The 19,813-nt window shown below is 49.7% G+C and overlaps 1 protein-coding gene across 1 annotated transcript in view; it reads right to left on the bottom strand.

Moving 5' to 3' along the window:
• The window catches only part of PLCG2 (phospholipase C, gamma 2 (phosphatidylinositol-specific)), a 140,317-nt gene extending 125,424 nt beyond the window's left edge, over positions 1 to 14,893 (bottom strand). The window contains exon 1 of the mRNA XM_012648218.1: positions 14,676 to 14,893. Coding sequence (XP_012503672.1) covers positions 14,676 to 14,868 — 193 coding nt within the window. The 5' untranslated portion in view covers positions 14,869 to 14,893. The remainder of the gene's footprint in view (positions 1 to 14,675) is intronic.
• Between the last annotated feature and the right edge of the window lie 4,920 nt (positions 14,894 to 19,813).

The raw sequence follows: 19,813 nt of genomic DNA, 5'->3' as shown, positions 1-19,813 counted from the left end.
GCAGAGCACGCCTCGGGCTGGTCCTGACTGAGGGTGAGGGAGCTGGGGTATTGATTCACCAGCTCCCACCCAGCTGTGGCCACCTCTGGAGGCGTTAACTCTCCAGCACGCCCGGCCTGTCCTGCGCCACAGACTGGCGGAAGCTTCACGCACAGGCGCAGGTGTTTGCAGCAAGTGCTTGTGGTGCACAGGGGCGCGTGCCGAGATCACGAGGTCAGGCACCAACAGTGTCCACAACAGCTTCTGTTCCACAAAACCACAAACCAACCGGTTCAAATCACCAGCCGGCTCAAGGCGACCAAGGCCCAGCCAGGCACTGCCTTCCCCTGCACACCACGAGCCACGCAGAACAAACTCCCACACCCCTTCCTCACCTGCAGAATGGGAATATAACTTTTTATAGGAACTGGGGAGAGTTAAGCAAGCGTGTGTCTGAAATGCCTGGTGGACGTCACCACCCTCACGGGCACTAACCTCCATCATGCAGTTCCAATACGCCAGGTACCGCGCTGAGCTCATTTCTCCCCGGATCTCACGGGAGCCTCCCAAGTGCGCTGTGATGACCCCCGCTTTGCATAGGGGAAGCAGAGGTCAGTGAAGGTTAAGGAGTTTGCTCAAGGTCACAGGGCTGGTAGGTGGCAGAGCTGGGATTTGAGCCCAGTGCTGTGGGTTTGGGGCCACAGTCTCCCAGGAGCCTCCCGTGTCTCTCTCCAAGGGGGTCACCTGGACATTCTGACCTCAAAGCATCAAGGGTTCATTCCCTTCAAGGTTAAAGGGAGGGGCTCACCTCCAAAACAGCCAGACAGGCCTTGACGAATGCAAAATGGTGCAGTCTGATAGTTCCTCAAAAGGTTAAACAAAAGGTTATCATCTGAGCCCACCAATTCCACCCCTAAATGTATACTCCAGAGAAAGGAAAACACGTCCACACAAAAACCTATACACGAATGTTTACAGCAACACTATTCGTAACAGCCAAAAGGTAGAAACAACCCAACTCTTCATCACCCAACGAATGGATAAGCAAAATGTGGTCTATCCATACAGTGGAGTATTATTCAGTCATTAAAAAGGAATGAAGAGGCCATGCGTGGTGGCTCATGCCTGTAATCCCAGCACTTTGGGAGGCTGAGGCAGGAGGATCCCCTGAAGCTAGGAGTTCACGACCAGCCTCAGCAACACAGGGAGACCTTGTCTCTATAAAAAACAGAAACATTAGCTGAGCATGGAAGCACACAACTGCAGTCCCAGCTACTCGGGAGGCTGAGGCAGGAGGATCTCTTGAGCCCAGGAGTTTGAGGTTGCTGTGAGCTGTGATTGCACTCTAGCCTGGGCAACAGAATGAGACCCTGTCTCAAAAAAGAAAAAAAAAAAGAGTGAAGAACTGACACATGGTACAACATGGAAAATCCTGAAAACATGTTGCTGAGTAACAGAAGTGAAAGAAGCCAGTCGCAAAGGTCACATACTGCACGACCCCATTCTCATGAAATGTCCAGAGCAGGCGAATCCACACACAGGAAGCAGATTAGAGGTTACCGGGGACTGGGGAGGGGAAGGAGGAATGACTGCTGATGGGGTCAGGACTTCTTCTGGGGATGATGAAAATGTTCTGACATTAGATAATAGTGATCATTGCGCAACCTTGCGAATATGCCATAAACCACCGAATTGTACCTGAAAAGGATGAATTTTACATGAATTAAATCTCAATTAAAAAAAACCAAGGAGGAACTCAGTTGGGAAGACGTCCCAGCAGGCTGCTCACCTCCCTGTCAGGGTCCCAGCGAGGATTGGCCTCCTCACCCGAAGACAAAGAAGCCTACGAGAATTCTCCTCTGGAAGGATCCACAATTCCGTGGGCGTGCACCTGCTCAGAACAGTTCTGGAAGGACAGCCCAGGAACAGAATAACGGTCGTCTTCAGGAAGAGAAACCACAGAACCAGAGGACAGGGAAGTGAAGGGCACTGATTTTTTTTTTTTTTTTTTTTGGCTACGTCTGGACAAACACCAAGATCTCTCATTCATCTTCGGAATAAAAAAAAAGAAAGAGAGAAGATGCCCCATCTCAAGGGCTTTGCCCGGCCATTCCTCACGCCCACTACACGCTTCCCCACGTGTCCACACAGCCCACCCTCACCTTTCCCAGGTCTGTGCTCACACGCCGCCCGCTCAGTGAGGCCTTCCATGCCCAACCCCACGTCCGACCCTCACAGTCCCCTCCCTGTACTCTATTTCTTTCCGTAAGCATAGAATTCACTCAGTTACAATTTGCAAGGCAAGTCACGAACCTGTGCCACGTCCCTGCAGACTGTCCAACCGCCACGTGACAGGTGCAGAATCCGGACTCGCAAGGGGCACAGCAGCTCACCCAGCTGCCAACTGAGCAGTATTGTTTGGGACACAGGTGACCCCCAGGACAAAGTTCTACTGCCATTACCTGGTAAAGTACAGCTGGAACTGCATGCTCAGGCCCAGCAATGAGATGTCACGCCTAGATCTAGGGCAGATGTCCGGGCAGACGGCAAAGCCAGGAGATGTGCACAATGACACATTTTTGGTCTCTGTAGGAAATTGAAGCCATCTGACCTCACCAAGCAGGGAGCACTGTCATAACAATCATAGCACCCGCCACACGGAGAACACCTTTGCTGCTTGCTCAGTACGTGCAACAATGACTATGCCTTCAAGGTGCTCTCAAAATTTCAAATATACTCCCCCATCCTGGTGCCAGAAGCACTTCCCAATGCCATTTCTCCCAACTCTTCTTAGCAGGTGGCTGGTGGCCAAACAGGAAGCAGTTAGGAGCAAGTAGGTATTTCCAGGGTGCTGTGAAAAGGGTCACTAAATAGGGACACCCTGGGCTGGAGCATTAAACCTTAAAAATCACGAAAAATCTGTGCTATACTTCACTGATACTTCACTGAAATAGTTGGACAAACCTAAACATCAGCGAATGAAACCAAGACAGGTTGTCACCTTCAAAAATGGTCCTTTTGCCCCCCCCAAAAAGCAGAAGTAACGGTTAAAATTTATGGTTCTAGACTCAAGCCAGGAAGCACATCCCTGTTAATCCACGCCCGTGTGCTTCATGCTAACACTCCCAGAGTGTCCTCACTTGCCTATCCCGTAGTCAGCACCAAGCCTGGGCAGATGGCAACGCTTAAAAGAAAGTTAAAGGTAAGATCCTACCCACAGAAAGCAAGTGCTTAGAAGGACATTATTATATCAACTAAAAATCACGTAATGAATTACATTTAAAATAGAGCAACAAGCCATCAGGGAAATGCAAATCAGAACCACAGTGAGATACAACTTCACCCCTGCTAGGGGGGGCTGGAATCAAAAAGGCGGATAGTAACAAGTGTTGGCAAGGATATGGAGCAGTGGGAACCCTCACACGCTGCTAGTGGGAAGGCAAATGGAGCAAGTGCTTTGGCAAACACTCTTGGTGGCCCCTTAAATGATTAAACGGAGTTAGAGCTGACCCAGCAATTCCACACTTAGGTCCACAGCCAAGAGAAATGAAAACACATTCACGTAAAAACTTACACGCAAATGTTCACAGCAGTATTATTCACAATAACCAAAGAGAGAAAATAACCTAAATGTCCATCAAATGATGAACAGATAAACAAGATATGTTCTATTCAGGCCAGGCGCGGTGGCTCACATCTGTAATCCCAGCACTTTGAGAGGCCAAGGCGGGAGGATTGTTCAAGCCCAGGAGTTCAGGACCAGCCTGGGCAACATAGTGAGACTCTGTCTCTTAATACAAAAAAAAAAAAAAGTGGTCTATTCATACAATGGAATATTACTCAGCCATGGAAAGGAATGCAGTGTTGATACATGCAACAATACGGATGAACTTCAAAAACGTTATGTTAAGTGAAAGAAGTCAGAAGCAAAAAGCCACATATTGTGTGATTCCATTTATATTAAGTGTCCAGAATAGACAAATCTATAGAGACAGAAAGTCGATTTATGGTTGCCAGGGGTCAGGGGAAGTAGGGGTGATTGCTAAAAGGGACAGAATTTAGGGGAGAATGATAAAAACATTCTAAAATTGTGATAATGTTTGCACAATTCTGGATACACTAAAAACTACTGAATTGCATACTTTAGTAGGTGAATTATATGGTACATGAATTATACCTGAATAAAGCTATTGTTTTAAAAAATGAAAATAAAATCTATAGGTTCCTCCTCTTAAAAAAAAAAAAAAAAAAGGAAACAGCTCAAAGTGATAGTTACAACATTCAACACACATCTGTCAAACATCTCCTGGGGGCAGCTGGCGCCAGAAGCTAGAAGTACAGAGATGAACAAGATACCACCCACCTAAGGAACCAGCTTCTAGTCTTTTCCTTCCAGGCCAAACTCCGGTCCACGATTCTGCACAGCCATACATTTTTGGAACCAACTTCGAAATAGAAGGTTGCTCAAAGCCTTATTCTTGCGTGGCACCCAATTCATACTCCGGAATTTGGTTTGCACCAACAAATGCATGAGCTGAGCACTCAGAACACCTGGAATTAAATCCCAGCTGCCAACCTTGAAACGTTACCAGGCTTCCCCCGACATCAGATTTGTCGCCGAGAAGCCGGCAAAATAGCAGCTTCCTGGGGCTGCTGTGCGGATTGAGTGAGGGCGGAGCAGCAGCTTCAGCCCACAGTGAGGGCTGCAAAGTTTTCCCACCATCCCGACACTCGTGTTGATGCGGGGACGAGATCCGCAGCCCAGGCCAGAATAAACACCAAGCTGGGGGGAGAGGGAGGCACAAACCACACTCACAAGACCCTATCTCTGCCTATGAATTTCATGTCTGTGAAAACGGATGCCCAGACACTAGCAAGGGTGGAGGGTGGGTGTACAAATCAGTGCCACTTTCCTGGGGACCGAAGGAACACCCCACCCAAAGCCCGCCACTCGACCTTTGTTTCCTTCTAGAAATTCTTTTAGAAATGTGTCCTATGGAAATTACCAAGGTAACACCTAAAATTTAGCCAAAAAATGTTCTCTGGATCAATGTTTGACATAGGAAAATATGAAACTACATAATATTTAAAGAGTAAGGTTTCCACCTTATTTTGGGGGTTTAAAAAAATAAGGTTTCCACCTTATTTTGTTGTTGTTGTTTAAAAAAATAAGGTTTCTACCTTATTTTTTATTGTTCTTATTCTTTAAAAAAAATTAGATGGAAACCTATAGTCATTTAAAACAATATGGAAGACACGTTTGTTGGAATGGAGATTCCCACAATTGGAAACCACCTCAGTGTCCAGCATCAAAGGGACAGATCGATCTACCATGGCGTACTTGAGTGAAATTGCACGTGGCAGTCAAAATAAAGCTACTGATACCAACATGGATCAGCCTCCCAAACAATGCCAAGCAGAGTAATGCAAGTTTCTTGAGGGATGTGTACCAGGCAGTGTCTTTTATGGAAAGACCTGCAAAACATACATGTTAATCGTAGATGAAAATTTTTGAAATGGAAAAAAATGCATGGGAATGATAATTATTAAATCATGATGCTGGTCTCTCATGAAGACTTAATTGTATTTATATTTTAGTTCTTAAAAACAAAAAAGATCCAAAGTCAATATTACAACTTGTCTAAGCCAGTTAGGAGAGAGTTTCAGCTCTGTATTGCTGCTGTAACAAATTACCACAAATGTAGTGGCTTGACTCCAATGTATTGTCTTACAGTTCTGGAGGTCAGAAATTCAAAGCTCATTGGGTCTCACTGGGCTAAAATCAAGGTGTCATCAGAGCTAGTTCCTCCTGGAGCCTCTAGAGGAGATTCGTTCCCTTGACTTTTCCAGTTTCTAGAAGCTGCGTACATTCTTGGGTCATGGTCCTTTCCTTCATGTTTAAAACCAGCAAGGTACCATCTCCCACTCTGCCTCTGACTCTGCCCCTCCTGCCTCCTTCTTATAAAAACCCTTGAGATTGTATCGCGTCCACACAGCTAATCCGGGATAACGTCCCCATCTCACGATCCTTCACACTATCACGTCTGCAAAGAGCCTTTTGCCATAGGGAGTAACATTCACAGGCTCCAGGGATTAAGATGTGGACATCTTTCAGGTGAGGGGCCTTTGTTCTGCCTACCACACAGTAGGCAGAAATACCATGTTAATAACAACAGTAACAGCTACAGCAGCTAACTCGAGCTTGAGTGCTTTGGGACATTTGTCAGGCACTATCCCAAAGTGTGAGACACAATTAACTCCTCTAATCCTGTGAATCCAGCGAGGCGGGCACACTATCACCCCATTTTACAGACAGGTGCGATGAGAAGCTAAATAACTTGTCCATCGTCTTCTAAGTGGTAGAGCGAAGATTTGAACTGAAGCAGTCAGATGCTAGAGCCCTGGCTCTTGAGTACGTGGCGTCTGTTATATTTTGTCATATTGTCATATTTCCTATACCAACCTCGATGTTTAAAACAGTTCAAAATAGCAACACTAAGATGGTCACGATGTAGCACAAAATGAAAAAGGCAGATTACTAAAGTATATTACGAAAGGACTGCATTTTGTGAAAATGTATCTGTCTTGCAAACAAATATTACATATATCTGGAGGGGTCCACCAAGTGCTAACACACATTTCTCCTGGTGGGGGGCTAAGGGGTTGTTTTCCTCACTCAGTTGTAGTTTTAAACCTTTGTACTAATGAATACACGTTACTTCTCTAATGAGGGGGGGAAACGAGAGTAGTTCTAATTAGGAGAAAGAAGCAGGATGAGAGGAGAGCAGCTCAGAGCTGTCTAAATGGCATGTTTGCCCTCAGCCACTCTGGGCTTGGGCCCTTCTTGCCTCCCCAGGGACACAGGTGTTCCTCCGGCCATGCCCCTGGCTGGCGTGGGGGCTGGTCCCACTGGCAGAGGCTGGTGGCAGGCCAGGGAGAGCCTGCAGTGGCCGGGAGTGCTGAGCGGGGACACCTGGCCAGTGAAACCCAGTCTGCGTAGGAGCAGAGAAGTGGTGGAGGGAGGAGGCGGCAGGATCCCCGAAGTCCTGAGACCGGCCAGTGGGGACAGACACCTCCTCTGCCTCATCTGAGCTCTGCAGGGTCTCCTCTTCCTGCGGCATTTGCTCTCCCCACGCTGTGCCTAATTTTGCTAGTTTCCATTCTACAAATTAGTAAGTTCCCATTTCTTTCTTTCTCAGAACGGAATCCTTCACACACACAGATACTTCACGCATAAAAACTTATGCCCACCCATGGCCACCAGCACAACTTGCGTAAGATGAAAGCAGCACTTTACAGCTTCTTCCCAACGGTGCTGCAACGGAGAGAGGCCCTCAGCTCTGGACTGGCATCACCGGCGAGTCTATTTCCAGAACTTCACCATTGCCCTGTTGACACTCCTCCAAGCCCAGGCCTCCCAAGCCTCACAGAAGCAGCTGGGCTGCCCATCTACACCCAGGTTCAGGTCCAAGGGACCTTAACGCCAATAGGGCCCCTAGCCACGTGCCACAGCAGAGCAGGGGGAAGACTCCTCCACCTGTGTAGGCTACACCTCAGCCCCGTCCGTGTGCCCGAGCACACACCGGCACAGGCTCCTGCCGCCTCACAGGTCATTGTGGCAGCACGGCCGGCAGGCACATGTTAGGTACACAGCACACACCTTGCAAGCATTAACAGTATAATCCTCACAACGATCTAATGGCGGAGGTAAGCTCTACTGTTACCCATCTTACAGATAAGAACACTGAGGCTCACTCACTCTAGCCAGGGCAACAGAGTGAGACTCTGTCTCAAAAAAAAAAAAAGAACACTGAAGCTCAAAGAGGCAAAGAGGCCAAGTAGTTTGTCCAAGGTCGGGTAGTGAGGGCCAGGGCCAAGACTGGAACTGTGGTGTCTGGTTGAAGAGGAAGTTGTCACAGAGGTGCCCCATCTGAACTCCAGACACTGCCACGTCAGGGAGAAGCAGGGGGACCGAGGCTGAGAGAGCATCCAGGTCCCTTTGCAATTTGTCCATCAACCAGGTGTCTGGGCAACACCTGCCAGGTATGGGCTAGGTGCTGGGCGTGCTCCCAGGCAAGCAGAACAGACCTGGCCTTGGAGCTCGGTGTGTGGGTGAGGACCACCGGGGCCTGGGCCAAGGTCAGGCCTTGCTTGAAAGCAGAAAGTCAACACCAGGATTTCCGGTTTCAACCCCAAACTGCACAGCACTTAAGTCACTCCTAAGACAACACAGGGCCTGTCACTGTGCTAGCCTGGCATGCAGAAACCCGCATTTATGTCAAAGCTAGATTGAGGGGCGGGTGGTGGCATAATTTTCTTTTCGAGAGGATTCGCCGTGGGACGTCTTTGAACAGACCCTCCCCCTTCACAACCACAATCCACGAGAGATTTGACCCGACACCGATTCAGGAGTCCAGTGACACAAAGCGAGATACACCTGCGTTCCCAGGGCTCGGCGCTATTTCAGGAAACCGCTCCCTCCCACGTTTAAGCACTATTTTACAGTCCCTCTTATCAGGGACTGGGCCAAGACCAGCGCGGCTAGAAAATAAGATGACACTTGGAATAAAGGGCTCTTAAATTCCTTTATGCCAAACTCCAACTTGTCCGTAACGTCCGTAGCCGGACGTGTACATAACTCATAGGGGCCACCCCTTCGCCCTCGGGCTCTCGCAAAGGAAGTGCGTTCGTGTGCTAGGGCTGCCGTTAACAAAGTACCACGCGCCAAGTTGCTTATTTCTGATGAGATGCTTGGCCACGGGAGCTTGGGGACCACTTTGAGACAACGGATTTCTTCTTAGGGGATGCCAGAGAGAAAACCCCTACTTCTTCATTGTTTCAAAGACATTTTGATAAAATAACAACTTCCAAAAATATTCATAGTTTAAATGGAAAGAAGTCCAAGGATGGGTTTCGGAATGAGCCGAGATACAGCAAAGCCCCATGTCACCTCCCCTGGCCCCATCGGCACTTTCCCACACTGCACTCTGGTCTCTTCCCGTATGTCCTGTCGCCCCACTGATCCAGGCATCTCTCGGAGGGGGACGAAGTCTCCTTCCTCCTGGTGTCTCCCGTACCCAGCAGAGCATGTCCTCTGCACACGAAAGTCATTAATGTGTTTCCCTCCTGCCGCAACAAAGAAAGTCAGAAGGAAGCTGCTGTCCTTGGGTCCCAGGCAGGGTGCTTCTCTCTCACATGCAGAACTGAAACACCTTTGAGATCATTTAGGAGAAGAAAGCAGCACAGAGCGGGAAGACTGACGGGAGATTCCAACCGTAGACAAAACGAGTTCAAAGTATAGCTCTGCCCTTTCCTGGCCATGTCACCTCGTCCCCCCAAAACTCAGTCTCCTCACAAACAAAGAGAGGATAATTCCTGCTTCACAGGGTCCCTTGTGGGGATTTAACGAGCTGTTACATTTGACGTGCCTTCACGGGGACAAGCACACGGTGAGCATCCGCTGGAAGTGGCTCTCAGCCACCGTATGACTCCTGCCATTATTACTTGGCGGACAACCCTGGAGCCTAAGACCAAGGAAACGGCTCCCGTGTTTGAGAATCCCTCACTCATGGGCAGCGCCAGTTGCCCAGAATAAGCAGATGGTGAAAACACGCCTAAACGAAAGTAAAAATGTCAGGATGAAAAGCCTGTTCCCTGGAGGTGGACGTGGCCAGGCCCTCAGAGGGGCCCATCGCCACCACCAGCCCCGTCCAGACCACAGGCAGGTGGCACCACGTCAGCTCCCAAGACACACCCCAGGCCTCCCGAAGGGACGAGATGTCAGGGGACACCTAAGGCTCAACTCAGAAAGGCCCCTTTCGACCCAAGGACTGCTCAGCCAGGGCCCGCTGGAAGGGAAGGAAACCCACACACGCAGCACTGCCTGTCCCGGCTCCTTAACTCTCTGTGCAGAGGGCCAGGATGGAACGAATTCTAGCACCATCTTAGCCAACAGCCTTGGAAAGCAACGGGGAGCCCGCGGGCCAGGAGGTGAGGCAGCGTGTTTAGGATCCACAGTCGTCTCTCTCAGAGGCCAGACCCTGGGGCTCCCCACCCAGTGGCTCTTTACTTTTTGCTTTTATTGTTTTAAGTTTCAATTATGCAATATTTCCTGCACATTAAAAAAGTACACAAAATCCATTAAATTCTTGCCTAGAAGATAGGAAGTACTGTTATCTCACTTGATGGACAGGGAAACTGAGGCACAGAAAGGTTAAAATAACTTGCGTCTGGTCACGCCTCCAGTAGGTGGCAGAGCAGGGATTTGAACCACAAGGCTGGATCCAGAGTCCGCGTGCAGCAGTTTAGCTCCAGGTGGCTGCCATCAGTTCCTTCCCACCCTGCGTGTGCGTGCCACTCCCTCTCTGACAGGGGGATTCCCTTTCCTTGAACCTGAGCTGGTGCAAGTGACGTTCTGGGACATCTGAGGCTACGTCATAAGCAGCTTCTGCCTTGGACTCTCCAACCTGAAACCACCACGTGGTCGGCGCTGGGTCAACTGTCCCAGCTGAGCCCAGTCTTCCAGCCATCACCACCAAGGCACCAGATGTGTGAGTGAAGATTCTGGAACCTTCCAGGCCAGGTGACATATCAGCTGAGTACCAGCAAATGACCCCAGTCCAGGCCACGAAGAGTAGAAGAATCACCCAGCTGAGCCCTGCCCAGACCTCTGACCCATAAATCCACTCATTCACATTCGATGGGACCCACTGATCCCTGCTGGGCCCCTGGCAAAGCCCTCCGTCACTCTCCACATAGGTAGCTCCCCCACTATGATGCCTCCCGCTCCCCACCATCTCCCCCACACCCACATGGACAAGACCCTTCCCTCTTCACACTACAGCTGGTACAAAGCCTCCCCGTCTTGGTACTAATCATGCAATCCTGCAAGGGCTGCTTTCTGAATCTGTCTCCCCTTCTACTGGCAGGGACTCCATCCCTCCTCCTCTCTCTCGCAGAATCTAGCACCCACCATGATGGCGAACGTGTGCTGAACAAATGAGATAGCTCCATCACGACAAGGTCCAAAGCAAAACCCTATTTCACCCAGCGACACTGCATAGCTCTAAGCAGAGCAAACACATGACTGTAGAGCAGTTTCTCAACCCCGGCACCACTGACATCTGGTATCAGATTACTCTCTGTGGTGGGGGCTGCCCTGTGCACTGTAGGATGTTCAGCGATGTCCCTAGCCGCTACACACTAGATCCCAGTGGCACCTTGTCCCCCAGCTGTGACAACCAACATGTCTCCAGACGTTGCCAAACGCCCCTCACCCCAGGGTGGGGGTATGAAATCATCCTAGTTAAGAACCACTCACTGCTTTAGACAGCGGGCTCCAGGGTTTTCACCTAGGCCCGCACGGAGCTTGTGACACCTGTCCAAAAGTCACACGCCACTTGCCAAGTACCCCAAAACCACATGCTCATGCTCCTCTCGTGGCCCCAGCAGACCCCACAGTAACCAGCAAGTTTCTGCCAACTAGAACCCCATGAAGGAGTTGCTAGAGCTGGGGGGGTCCCCTCCAGATGCCACCCTCACAGTAGAAGGCAGTGACGGTCCCCTCCCAGGACGGAAGGCCTGCTCTCTCAAGGTGGTGGGAGGGGGGGAACGTTTTAAGCTCTTTACCCCAACTTTGGCTTTTATGGTCACTTTACAAACACCACCGTCTCAAACAGGACCTCCACAGCAGGGTCAAAAGTGCGAATCCAGTCATGTTGTTCCTATTCTGTAGACCCATCAGTGGACCCCACTCCCCAGTGCTCCCCAGATAAAGTCCAAGCCCCTATGCCAAGGGGGCTCTTATCTACATCCCTAGATAAGCCTGACTCCGCTCGTTAGCAACAGCAGGGATCACGACAGCAGTTCCCACGACCGTGCGCCCATCGCATGCGATGACCCGTGCCGAAGCCCTGGATACGCCTACTCGTCTTCTATCCCCAACCATAACCCTGCGGGGTGGACACCAGTGTCACTCCCATTCTACAGATAAGGGAATCAAAGCTCAGAGAGTGGAGGTGACTTGCCCAAGGTCACATAGCAAAGCTCACCAAGTGGTGCTGGGAGTCAAGCCCCGCACTGCTTGTACGTAAGAAAGCAAAAACGCTCCCTGAGAATTTGAATCTATTTTAATTACTACTGTGTGTCCAGCACTTTGAACAGTGCCCGACAGAGCCAGCATTCAAACGGCGGCGAGGAGGAAGGAGAAAAAGAGCATCTCGCAAGTGATGTATGTGAAACCTGGCTGTTACCAGGGTCGCCTGGGGGGCTTATTATACTGCTGAGTCCCAACCAGAGTGCTGGAAGGTCTTCCTCCTCAGTCACTCCAAGGGGAGGGTGGAGGAAACAAGGAGGCTGAACAGGTGGAACAAAAGTAAATCGACAGGACTTGACCGAAGGGGAGAGCTACGGCCCACGGGTTTGTAGCCACAATCCTGTCTCACATCCATCTCCGCCAGCACGAGCTTCAGGAGAAGGTGCCAATGCCCCGTACTTCTGTTTGCTAAAAGGCCCCCTGCCTACGTGTTTCTGATGGGCAGGCAGGCTTGGGAGCTGCAGGTCAGGAAGAGACATGGCACGCCTGTCCCCGCTTTCCCCCCTCCCAGCTGCGACAGGTTTCGGCGCCACCTGGGAGGTCGAGTGTGGCCAATGCAAACAACATTGGGAGGAAAGTTGGCTGCCCCCACACACAGACATGGCAAAGCTGAGCTTCTGGCTTCATGCCATCTGAGACCCACTTGGCCCTGAAGCCAGGAGCAACCTTTCAGAAAGCTGCTCAATCTCACCCACAGTAACAAAGCAAATTGAGCATGACACCAAGCCACCAGAGTCCACTGGTGAATGGCCGAGTGCAGCACGCCCCGGCAGGTGGACGAGAGTGTGGGGGCGGGAACTCTCAGACCTCATGGCTGAAGCATTAAGTGGAACAACCTTCTTCATGGGGTGCTGCCAAACTTCCCTGTAAAGTTAGAACGTGCCGTGACCTTTAACTCAGAAATACATCTTCTAGGAAATTGTCCATCAGATACACCCATGCATGTGCATAGAAGAACAAGGCAGGGATAACCCTCCTATATTGCCAGTGAGAATATAAACGGTGCAGCCACTTAGGAAAACAGTCTGGTAGTTCCTGAAATGATTAAACAGAGTTAGTGCACGATCCAGCAATTTCACTCCTAGGTATACACCTAAAAGAAATAAAAAACAAACATCCACACAAAAACCTGTACACAAATGTTCACAGCAGCACTATCCATATTAGCCAAAAGGTAGAAACCACCCCGAAGGCCATCAAGAGATGAACAGACAAACAGACTGTGGCCTGCCCATGTCATGGAATATTTTTCAGCCATATAAAGGAAATTCTGATACATGCCACAAAGTGGATGATAAAAACATTATGTCACAAAAGGTCACATATGACTCCATTTGTATGAAATGTCCAGAACAGGGAAATTTAGAGAGACAGTAGATTAACAGTTGCAGAGGGCTTGGGGGCGGGTGAGGGCTAAAGGGTACGGGGTTTCTTCTTGAGGTGATAAGAATATTCTGAAACTGACTATGGGGGTGCCTGCAGGTATTTGTGAACGTACTAAAACTACCGCATTGCACATGCAGCATACGATGGGTGAATTGTATGTAAAATATGTGTGTTGTATCTCAAAATTTATTTTAAAAGAATGCAAAGATGGTTGCTTCAGCTAATAACAAAAGACTGGAAACAGCACAAAATGTCCATCTCTGGAGTTACACTGTCACATTGCAGCCACGTGCCATCGTATGTTACGTGGCCATGAAAGAATAAGTAGATCAATGTGTGTTTATAAGGCACAAGCCCAAAAATTATTAATTAAAAAAAAAAGAAATCAAGGTGCAGAAGTGTATGTAGAAGTCCCCATTTGTGTTTAAAAAAAATACCACCCATTACACAAGCATAGACTGTTTCTGAAAGATGAAAGGAACAGTAGTGAGCTTGCCTCTGGAGCAGGGGTTAACGGCTGGGGAAGAGAAACACTTATTAATATTTGTGAGTTGACAACCCAAACCCGAAGAGTACATTTTTCAATTAAAAACTAGTTAATAAAAAAAATACAAATTAAAGCAAGTCTTTACAACTGAAGATTGCTTAAATGCCCTCACTCTATTTGTTAAAAAGTCTTAGAAACTTCGGGAACTGAGCCAACGGCCCAACTTGAAGGACGTGAGAAAGGGAAGACACGTCCACAGGACCAGAACCTCATGTGAAAACAAAACTACAAAACATTCAATGACTTGAGCACTTCGTTGGAGATGAACGCAAAGGCCTCTGACTGCTGTCATCTGCAGTAACACACGACAGGTATTTGGCGACCAATCTGTGAGTTTCCGCAAGCTCGGGCCAGTTAGCGCCCAGGAGGGCAGCGAACTTGACCGGTCCTGGGAACCAGACAACTCTGATGCTGTCAGACAGGGAACAAACCCGCCAGCCCAGACCAGCTGTCTGAATGCTGTTTCGCCAGAGCTTTCCTGGCTGAACTTCCCCCACCTGCTATCAACCCCATCCGAGACCCACACAAAGTGGCCACACTTTCATTTTCAGAAGACTAGAAGAATCATCAAACCAACAATTCCAGTAATGACTGAAACAGGGAGGTGAGAGGTGCTCAGGCCGGGGCCCCGGAGGATGGGCCACACCGCCCTGCTCAGCAGCTACTCACAGAAGCCCTCGATCTTGTCAGCGGTCTTGCTCCAGGCCACCTGCCGTGTCTCCATGATCACCTGGACGGTCCTCCGCTCAGGGGTGGACTTGCGGAAGCTGAACACGGTCATCACCGTCCCCAGCTCCAGGGCTCTCTTGATCTGACTCTTCTCATATTCCGGAAGGGCATCCACGTTGACCATGGTGGTCATTGTCGGCCAGGGAGAAGGAAGGAGTCGGGAGAAGTCAGGAGGCTGAAAGGGCAGAATGAAAGAGTGAACTGATTTTAGTTAACTGAGGGAGTTTGGTTAACAGGGTATGGACTTCAGGAGCCAAAATCCTGTCTCATGACCTTCAGGGTGAGTTTGAGGACATGGTTCCAGGGGCAAGAAATCCCTGGGCACTCTGAGAGCCCAGGAAGAACACAAAGGTTTAAATGGAAGTCGAGGTGTGGGAGGAGCCCCTGGCCTCGATGACCTAACCGTTACCTGGGCTTTGAATAACCAAATCACCCCAGCCTGGCGGTGACTCCCTCTCTCCCCACCTGCTTTTATCCTGTAGAGTATTTGAACAGCCAAAGCAGCCCAGGCTGGCTCCCAAACCCCACCCCACCACCGGCATCCTTTTCTATCCTGCCTAGAGATTTCCAATCATCCCGTCCCTTCCTAAGCAAAATTAGGAACACAAAAAATAAAAAACTTCAGAATTATCCATGGAGACCTGAGCAACTGATTCCCGTGTATAGAAACGGGGCCAAAAAGCCAGGATATGTCAGGGTCCAGCAGCCGCAGGTTCAAACCCTGGCGTAGGTTCCTGCTGACCGTGTGACCCTGGGCAGGCTGCTTGAGCCCTTTCCACGCCTCGGTTTCATTTGTCCTAAAATAGGAGTGGTCAGATAGGAAAGCTGAAGTGCAACACCACAGCAAAGCACCTGGGGCAGCGCCCAGCACCCAGGAGTGCCGCTGAGCACTGCTCATTCTCGTGGGTGGTTGATATTTACAAGATTCTGTGGACCCAAAATCTCGGAGGCCCCCTTGTCTGGACTCTCTCATGCCCACAGCCAATCCCTCAGCAAGAACAGACTCCAATCCACCTCACAGCTTCACTGGCTCCTCCTGGGACCTCACACATTAATTATTCTAATCACCTGCTCACTGTTCTCCCCGCTTCTGCCCTGGCCCCAATGGGTCAATTTTCAGACCAGTAGCCAGAAGGATCCTTTTAGGACACAAATCGAATCGTGTCAGTCCTCTGCTCAAAACCCTGAGCCCCCCCACTGCCCTATCCTGCCTCCCAAATGTCCAAAGACACGTTGTCAGCCCCTATGATGGGGCTGAGAGTGAAGGGGCTCCTCAGGCTCTGTCTGGAGCTGAACCCTGCCCCCCCCCACCCACCTACAGCGGCTCCAAGAATCCCATAACCCTCTGGGCTTAATTTTCACTCCAGTAAAAGAAGGTAACAGTATCCACTGCCTAAAGTTTTTATAAGGGTTAAAGAAGATAACATCTCTCAGGCCCTTAAAACAACGATACAAAGTCAGCACTCCTCAGATGTGGCTGTTATTGTTACTATTCCTATCATTAGTTCTGTGTATCTCCCCCCTCCCCCGAGTCTGACTCTGTCACCCGGGTAGAGTGCAGTGGCATCATCATAGCTCACTGCAACCTCAAACTCCTGAACTCAAGCAATCCTCTCGCCTCGCCCTCCCAGAGTGCTAGGGTTACAGGCGTGAGCCACCCACTGGGCCTGGCCACTGTGTATCTTTCTTATCCCCTATTCTCTCTCCAAATCCCGTTCGGTACCCAGAGTTGTTACACTGTAGCGTCCAAGGTTACATAGTAGCACTAGAGAGAACTCTCCCAGATCCAAACCGCCCTGAAGTGAAGGCAAAGTAAGTACTCAGCAGAGCTGTCTGCGCTTCCAGCCTGGCTCAGCCTCCTGCCACGTTGCTTAAAATCTGGGCCTCGGTTTCCTCCTCTGTAAAATGGGGGTAAAATGCCCTGAAAGGGCTGCTGGAAAAACTAAAACCTACAATGTCTATATAGCCTGCAACACTTAGCAGGGCCTCAGTTAACACTAATCAGCCGCTGGTGAACACATTAATCAACTGTCAACTCTATACCAGGCACTGAGCAGGGGGCTAGGATGCAAATGAGGGGGAGGGGGGAAAGGCCCAGCCACGCCCTTTGCCCCCTCCTCCCTCCTCTCTCCACCCATCCCAAAGGCACCTCCCCAGCTGAGTTGAATCACACCTGCTCTCTGCCCATTTGGAAACAAACTGCCAAACTTACTGTAGTTAGAAGTGCTGCAGTGGAGACATGCATGGGGGTGGGGGTGCGCCAGGGAGCAACGAGAAAGGCCCAAATTTAGTCCGAAGTAGGGTTAGGCACTTAAAGGCTCAGAGAAAGCTTCCAGAGGAAAAAGTGGGCATCTGAATTCACTCTTTAAGATGAAGCAGGAGGGACTGGCTTAAGCAGAGGCCAGGAGACAGAACTAACAGGGTGAGCCAAACTCTGCTGTGAGTTAAATGCATCTCATCCGGGGAATCTAAAATGACCTCCTGATCATCACCCAGGACACAGGGATGACCAAGGTGCCCATGGCCTGTCTCATCCTTGCAAAGTAGCTGTTTAGTGGACCCTCCCCAGGGGCCAAGCACCTGCCATGCCAGGCCCATCTCATTTATCCCAATGAGAAATACCGGAGGGGAAAAGTGAAGTCCCGAGAGGTGAAACGGCTTGATCAAGGTCATGTAGACCAGTGACCAGCACAAGAATCAGAACCCTCGTCTGAATCCCAAGCCCCCAAACCTTCAGCACCTCCTCTATGGAGCCAGAATCGCCTGGCAGAATTTGGCCAGATGTTAACTCATTTGGCAGCCCCTGGCCCTCACAAAAAAGGTGAAGGGACTTGTCCAAGGTCACACACAGCTAGAAAGTGGCAGAAACAGGATTCGAGCCTGATCCCATCTCCAAAGCAATTCACTCCGCTGACTGCCCCCGGCCTGCACCTCTAGAGTTCCCACTCCCAGGTGTCCAGGCCAACGTCTAGTGGCACATAAGTAGGAAACGCAAGCCCCATCGCAACACCCCCCAATTAAATGGAAACCAGGACAGGGCAGGAGAGTCCCCAGTTCTTTCCAACCCTGGCTCTGGGAGGGACTTGGACTTAACCTCCCCTGGGATTCCACTCCCTTCCAGCTCAGAAGCCCCGTGGCTCAGCTCAACCACAAACACGGCTCTCTCGTGCTGCCTTTCACCAACGGGAAACAGATCCTCATGGCCAAAGCATCCTTGGAGTCAACCACCAAAATCCAGCCAGCTCCCAGCTCAGGCCTCCAGAGCCCCAAGCTTTAGCAACTCAGGCAAGCAGGTCCCCGAGGCCTTGACCCCACGGAAGGGCACTAGCCATCACAGCAATTTCCACTTTGCTTCTGCTTTTTCAAAAAAAAAAAAAAAGAAATAGCTTTGAAACCTTGAAATCCCTTTTTTGTTCCTGTTTCCCATCCTCAATGGGTAATTCTGTAAAATGACTTATCATGTAAATACAAACGTGGCTGAGATTTAATAAGAGGTTTTGCCATTTGGACATTTCACGTCCTTCTCTTCAAGACAAATTTCTGCGATACTAGAATGCAAAACCAGAAAACCAGGACGTTTTTGTCTCTTCAGTGCTCTCTGCATGTTAGGGCGGTCCAGGTTTTCATCCAAAATCCCACTGAACAGTTCTGCTAACATGCGGCACAGCTGAATCCTCCAGCAGTAACTGCCCCACCTTACACCCACCCTGCACCACGGTGGGGGAGCACGTGTTTTCAAAGGAACAGTGTCACTGCATAGATAGTGTAAACTGGTCTCCCTCCTTTTTAGGGCAACCTATGAGCATCTGTTAAAATGCAACACATGTATATGCTTTGATCCAGCAATCATGCATGTGCAGAAAGACACACACAAAGATATGTGTAATACAAAACCATGGAAGCAATATTTGTTTTTTAAAAAAGAAAACAAAGTCACCCACTCATCAATTTGGGGGGAGGTCCCTTATATAAATAATGTCACCCCCACATTAAAGAATGCTCAGCAGATATTGGAAAGAATGAGGAAGATCTATAAGCAATTTGATCTGGAAAGATTTACAAGATAGTATGTGAAAAAAGAGTTGCAAACCAGTGAGTATATTACAATTACATCTTTATAAAGGCTGTGTTCTTATAAACCCAGGAGAGTGGTTACTATTGGAGGCCGGGAAAGGGCAGAGGGCACATTTGACTTCATGTTAATTTAAGTGGTGACGTAACGGATAAGCTTTTCTTTTTGTGTTTTTACCGTTTCCTAAATTAAGAAGTTGTTTCAAACACCTTCTCACCAGCAATTTTCCACTGACTCCACCCCATGAATGCGAAAGGGCTGTTTGTGGGGTCCCTGCCTTGCCTCTTCCAGAGGAGCTTCCCACACTCCAGTTGCTGCTGGGGGGGAGCAGGTCATTAGGTAATCGAAGCATCAACGAAGCCCACAGTGAGCACTGTCTGTGAGTTGCTACACAGGTGACACACACATCTTTGTAATAGGAGTAACTGCTTGAGGCCAGCGTGGTTTCCCTGCGCAATTGTAGCTAAGGACGACGGCCTGTGCCCCACGAAGGGCCCTTTAACTAGAGGTTCAAGAACTGCCCGGGCCCAGCGCGGTGGCTAACGCCTGTAATCCCAGTGCTTTGGCAGGCCAAGGCGGGAGAACTGCTTGAGGAGACCAGCCTGGGCAACATAGGGAGACCCCGTCCCTACAAAAAAAAAAATTTTTTTTTTTTAATTAGCCAGGCCTAGTGGGAGAGCCCGCAGTCCCAGCTTCTCAGAAGGCCGAGGCGGATCAGCCCAGGAGTTTGAGGCTGCAGTGAGTTACGACCATGCCACTGCACTCCAGCCCGCGCAAGACCCTGTCTCTAAAAAATAAAAACATTAAAAATGTGAAAAATAAAGAACGGCCTGGGCACCCTTTCCATGGATAAGCCCCAGTTCTCAACACGGCCCCGGAAACAGGCTCCCGCGGCTCCAGTATCTGGGGTGGGGGTGGGGGTGGCACTCAGAAAGACACTCCAGCTTGCCCGGGGTCACACAGATGGAACCGAAATGCAGATTAAGTTCTGACGGACGAGGCAACC

Source organism: Propithecus coquereli, unplaced genomic scaffold (genome assembly GCF_000956105.1).
Source record: "Propithecus coquereli isolate 6110/MARCELLA unplaced genomic scaffold, Pcoq_1.0 Scaffold280, whole genome shotgun sequence".
NCBI lineage: Eukaryota > Metazoa > Chordata > Mammalia > Primates > Indriidae > Propithecus > Propithecus coquereli.
Note: the sequence above shows the minus strand (reverse complement) of the source record. Positions and strands in the feature narration are given on the sequence as shown.